This window comes from Dipodomys ordii, unplaced genomic scaffold (genome assembly GCF_000151885.1).
Source record: "Dipodomys ordii isolate 6190 unplaced genomic scaffold, Dord_2.0 Scaffold95, whole genome shotgun sequence".
NCBI classification, from domain to species: Eukaryota; Metazoa; Chordata; class Mammalia; order Rodentia; family Heteromyidae; genus Dipodomys; species Dipodomys ordii.
Window position 1 is genome coordinate 2,485,944 of NW_012267311.1, and position 6,000 is coordinate 2,491,943.

General features: G+C 53.6%; 1 protein-coding gene across 1 annotated transcript in view; it reads right to left on the reverse strand.

The window, feature by feature from the left end:
- B4galt1 (UDP-Gal:betaGlcNAc beta 1,4- galactosyltransferase, polypeptide 1) overlaps positions 1–4,885 on the reverse strand; it is a 53,530-nt gene extending 48,645 nt beyond the window's left edge. Inside the window, exon 1 of the mRNA XM_013026644.1 lies at positions 4,426–4,885. Coding sequence (XP_012882098.1) covers positions 4,426–4,807 — 382 coding nt within the window. The 5' untranslated portion in view covers positions 4,808–4,885. The remainder of the gene's footprint in view (positions 1–4,425) is intronic.
- Positions 4,886–6,000: the final 1,115 nt, after the last annotated feature.

The window sequence follows — 6,000 nt, forward strand, 5'->3', positions numbered from 1 at the left end:
TTCCAGATTTAGCCATCAAGAACACCTATATAAGATCTTTTAGATAGATTCGACAGACATACCATGCAAAAATCTTCTCAGATTCTAGGCTGTATCAGGCCACACCTAAGGCTCTGCACAAGGTGTCTACTGGGTAGTAACCTTTGGGAAACATAATAGAGTTACCTCCTGGAATATAATGGTGCCAAAAGGTGCAGTCTGAGTCCAATCCAACATTTAGTTCTTGTTCCATATGTCCCAATGAGCTATTTGGTTCACCAGAAGTTATACTACTACAAAGGAAGAGGCTCGTGTCTCAAACTCTTGGATAAACATCTTTTCCCCCTGTGCTAGGGACTGAACTCAGGGCCTTGTACATAGTAGTCAAGGGATCAGGGATCTTACCACAGAGCTACAACCCCAGGATAAATATGCAGGTAAATTACAAGCAGAAGTTACTTCTACTGATAGTATACCATATAGGAAAAGGGACCAAGTTTCACTATGAAAATAAGCCAGATAGTCAAGGTTTTCTGAATCTCAGATTGTTATGAAAGGAGTATATCTGTGTGTATGTCAGTAAATTATTTCCCTCAGAACAAAAACAACAAGACAAAGCTAGCTTAAAGAGATCCAGTTACATGGGGGCTGGGAAGGTGGCTCAGTGGTTGAGTGCTTGCCTTGCATGCGTAAGGCCCTAGGTTCAATTCCTCAGCACCACATAAGCAGAAGAAGCTGGAAGTGGCACTGTGGCTCAAATGGTAGAGCACTAACCTTGAGCTGAAGATCTGAGGGACAGTTGCCCAGGCCCAGAGGTCAGGCCCCACAACCAATTAAAAAAAATAAAAAAGTTACTTAGTGCTAGGAGCCGGTGGCTCATGCCTATAATCCTTAACTACTCAGGAGGCTGATCTGAGGATCTTGGTTTGAAGACATCCTGAGAAGGAAAGTATGTGAAACTCATCTCCATTTAATCACCAATGAGCTGGAAGTAGAGCTGTGGCTGGAGTGGTAGAGCACTAGCTTTGAGGGGGGAAAAAAAGTTCAGGGATAGAGCCCAGGCCCTGAGTTAGGAGAAAGAGGAGGAGGAGGAGGAGGAGGAGGAGGAGGAGGAAGAGGAGGAGAAGGACGAGAAGGAGGAGAAGGACGAGAAGGAGGAGAAGGAGGAGAAGAAGGAGGAGGAGGAGGAAGAAGAGGAAGAGGAAGAGGACCAATTACCTAAGCAAAAGCTTTAAGATTATATATAGGTGAGTATCTGTACCTCTGAACCTCTTCTCATCCCCAAATAAGCCTCACAACACACTCTGTCCTGGGCAGCCAGCTTGTGTCCTCATGTGCACATGTGTGCATATGGGAGAAGGGGGCAATATGCTGGAGAGAAATGCCTCAGAGCCAAGAGCCCACAAATTATGGTAGATGCTCAGCTACATTCCCATATAAGCCAGGAATACTGGCTTATTGAACAAGTGTCCCAGGGCCCTGGCAACCTTGTAGCTGCAGTTTGCTGGTATCCACCTCTAGATCAGTTTCCCTTTAAAATAACTGAAGGGGAATCTCCTCAGAGCACAGCTGGGCAAGAGGGGACTCTCAGATTGAAGTAGTCTAGAACTCATGCCCCATTCCCTTGAGGAAACTATACTAACTAACTGGATCTGGTCCTAGTTGAGTTCCCCAGAACATCCTTACCTCCCCCAACCTACTCCACCCCAGCCCTCTCTGGACTGCCTGTGCCACAGCCAGTCAAGTTATGTTGGACTGTGCCAAATGAGCAGAGATAAACATTCCCAGAAAAGAAACACAAGGCTGCTGCTCCTCCCCTCTCAGGCAAACATCCAGGTGACCAGAAAAGGGAGTCTTATTGCCAGAGGAGATCCTACATGAACCCCAGAGGGCCTGATACAGGGCAAGGGGAAAAAGGCCTGAACTCCGGGGAGAATTCTTGGGAAGTTATAGGACTCATCTGGGAAGGCTCTCTCCTAGTTTCCCCACTGCAGCAAACATTTTTGGGGAATGGGGTTCACACTAGCTAATGGAAGAGAGCAGAGAAGACTACCATGACTCCCAACACTACAACCTGCCCCCAAGTCACACAGATAAAGTACACACAAACACAGGATTATAACCCAAGCCTAGCAAAGTCTTTTCCAATGTTCTGACAGCCCAGCAACAGAACAGTGACCCATTAGCAGTCCTCTCTGGTGCTTATCACCAGCTATCAGCTGACATGGATCAAAACATCTCTCTCTGATCCCTAGACACAACAAAGCAGTGTCAAATTGGCAAAAGGAACTGTAAGTAGTGAAAAGGCCACAACTCTAAACCCCACGGACGCTTTCTCCTTCCAACCTCAAAACCACCAGGCAAGGGCTCTGGCTGACACCTGCCCAGTTGAACTGCTAGACTCAGCCCCCACTACTTACACACTTCCAAGTAGACTTGCAGGTTTCTCAAGCATCCTCCCCTCTCCTGCAACCAGGAACTTCCACTCCAGGAGCTGTGCCCAACCATTCAAACCAAAGGACTCGATTGCAAAATCATGGAAAGACCTCTACCCTCATTTCTGGGGGTGGGATCTCAGCAACCACCTAAATGTCACAGTCCCATGAAAGTCATGGGACTACAGTTCACAGAGAAAATGTCTGGGGTCTGCGATCTCTCTCCCCGCTCTCCAAAATGTTGGCTTCCAGGAAGTCCTTTTGAGCAGTCAATCTCAGAATCTACTTAGCAACACCGCTAACTGGTGACAAGTTAACAGGGACAGCATTTTACAAAACAAAACAGCTCAGATGACCATTGTGTCTTTTCCTATTTTTGCAAAAAGACCCTATGGCTCAAACACCAATCTGGATGAATGTTAGTGTACTTTAATTGGCTAATTGATTTTTCTTCCATTCTGCATAATGCCCAGGCAACAATCGAAAACAAAAACAAAACCCTGGTCTCTCTGTGGCCTATAGAATTGAACTCTTCCTTCTCCGTAGTTCAAAGTCATTTCCATGGCACTCTGAGAAAATGAAACTTCAAGGTCGCAAACAAATTGTATTACTATCATATCAGATTGTGTACCTGGTACCTACCGTGAGCCTTGTATCTAAAGTACACAATCTCATTTAATCCTAAAAGTAATTCTATCAGGTAAGCTTCAACAAGCCCATTAACACATGGAAGAAACTCTATATAATATTAGTGAAACCAGACATTCATCAGTAGGACAGAAATTCAACTTCCTTGTTGTATAGGATAACTCTGCTTCCCAGACTAACCACTCTGTCCTAAGGAATTCAACTTTCTGCTTGAAGAAAAGTCTTCCTCATAGCAACAGTTCACATTTGACCAATTCCAAGAAGTTCCTTCCAAACTTGATATGAAAATATTGAAGTAATTATTGAAGAAATTGAGCAAGAGCATGCAGGAAGGCCTGTTCTGCCAGGGCTCTCCGGGAACGTGACAGTGCTACTGGCAGGATGCCTGCCAGCCAGCCAGGGCCCCTTACTCAGAACAACATTCTTTAAAACCTGCCCTTAGAAATGAGCAGCCACCTGTTTGGTAACACTGGGAGCAACCTGTGGCTACTTTGGGCATGGATTACAGGTCAAGAAGAGATCCAGACTGGGGCTCAGCCTTGCCCAGACACGAAGGCAAATCCACTCACTGAAGCCCCTTAGGTAGGCTGAAACCTGCAGGGGTTCATTCAGAACAAATATGGACAAGTAGTGTCAAAGAGAGGAAAAAAAATCAATCAGTCCCTTGATAACTAGTTACATTTTAGTTCTCCAACCTCCAGAGTGCACAAGCCTGAGAGGATCTTCCAGCTCGCTCTGTTTTGGGGAACTTTCAGGAGTAGGAAGTTGGGGCTGGGGGGGGGGACATGAGGGCCTCAGGTCAGGGATCTACCCAGAGGCAGAAATGAAGACGAAGGCGGAAAAAACTGAGAATTTACCCTCACTAATTAAATCCTTATTTACATGATTCCATTTTCTCTCCCAAAACAACTCTCTCCCCCCTCCTCCAAACATCTTATCATTTGTTATCTCTGCGTTTCCAACACAAACCTTCGAGAAGCTAAGTCACTTTACCCAAAGGCTCAGGGAAAGGGGGTGGGGGGGGGAAGTTAACCCATTCTTAGCAGAGCGACTCTATGAGAAGACCCCGAAAGGTGAACTCTCTTCCTCAAGGTCCCCAAAGTCGAGCGGGTTACTCGGAGTTCCTGAAGGTTCCAACTCAGGACTTGCCTGGCCAGTGTTCTCACCCACACTGAGCCGACTCCCAAACTTGCCGAGCCTCGGCCTGCTGGCTTCCCCAACGGCCCCTCTCTGCTCGACCCGGCCCGGATCCTCCGACTAGGGATCCGGGGCAAACTGGCAGTCGTAGAAGAGAAGGCGTGGGGGAAAGTCCGGCGGACCCCTGCCGGGAAATCCGGGGGGAGTCCCCGACCCAAGTTCTTACTGAGCAGCGGAGACTCCTCGGGGCAAGCGGGCAGCGACCGCGCAGCGGCGGGGGACCCCGAAGTCAAGTTGCTGGCGGGGCTGGAGTCGCGGCTGGACCGAGGCTCTGAGGAGACGCCTAGAGGCGGCGGCGGCCGGGGCCCCCGGGAGCGGGGCTCCCCGGAGGGCTGCGCGCCGACGGGGGCGCCGTTCGAGCCGCCCTGCGGCGACGTGGAGACCCCGACCAGCTGGGGCAGGCGGCTCAGGTCGCGGCCGGCCAGGTAGTAGACGAGGGTGACGCCGAGGTGCAGCGCGCAGACGGCCACGAGCAGGCGGCAGGCCCGCTGCAGCGTCGCGCCGGGCATCGCCGCGCTGCCGCCCAGGAGCGGCTCCCGAAACCTCATCTTCCCGCCGCGGCTTTAAGAGGGGGGGTGGGCTACGGGCAGAGAGGACCGCCCGCCCGGCCGCCCGCCCGCCCGCCGGACGCTAAGCGACCACGGCGACCGGGGGAGGGGCCAAGGGAAGGGGGGGAGGGGGGGAGGGAGGGAGCGAGCGCCGAGCCGGCCGAAAGCCGACACTCCGGGCTTACGCTCCGCAGCCACCAGAAGGGCGCCGGAGGCGTGGGCGCGGGCGAGGCGGGGCCGCTGGAGGGGGCGGAGCCTCATTGGGCGCGGGGCCGCCGGCGGGCGGGGCCTCCTGGGGCGGAATCGCACCGACAGCACCTCCCCCGGAGGCTGGGCTGCGGGGGCTGCCGCCAGGGGCGGGGCCTTTTCGGGACGAGAGGGGGAGAGGAGGGCGGGGCCTCCTTGGTGCGGAGCCGTCGGTGGGCGAGGCCTAATGGGGCGGGACCGCATGGACGGCGCCTCCTTGAGAGGATGCGCTGCGGGGACCGGAACCGCTTGCTCGGAGGGGGCGCGGCGCGGCGCGGCGTGGGACTGTCCGGGGTGGAACCCCGGGGGTCTCACGCCCAGCCGCACCCCGCCTAACTCTGCTTCCTGAGCGTGCACGGTGAGGAGCCGCCGCCTCCTGCTCCAGCAAGCCGCCCTCGGCCGGCCCCAGCACTTCCTGGGGTACGAGATGCAGGCCTGGCACGAGGGCGGGGAACCGAGAAGTTTGACTTTGGAAGGGGTTGGGGCGCCTCGCACGCCGGTGAGCTTCCAGTAGGCCTGGCGGGTGAGCTGCCCAGTGGAGAGCCACTTGTCCCGGAAACTGGCGTCGATGCCCGGCGAGAACTGGGGCGGTGGCCGAGGACTTGTCCGGGATGTTTGAAACTCCGCTGTCTCACCCTGGCCCCGCGGGGCGGTGCGTGGAGGCCTGCGCGCAAACCCGGCCTGCAGGGATCCCCGGCGGCGAGGAAAGTGGATGCGCGGTTACTTCTCTCGCCCCACTGTGGAGTACGCCTGGCTAGGGAGTCAAAGGCCAGTCAGTGCAGCTCGGTTTTCAGGACAGAGGGCGCCTGTAGCGCAGGGGACGGGGTGAAGAGACAGCTCTGAGCCGGGACGTCTGCTTGTTTTCTGTTAGCACTCCCCGGCATCACAATGCCATGAAGTAGTAATCCCCATCCGCAGGTAAAAGAGTTCAAGAAGCCTGGTGAAGT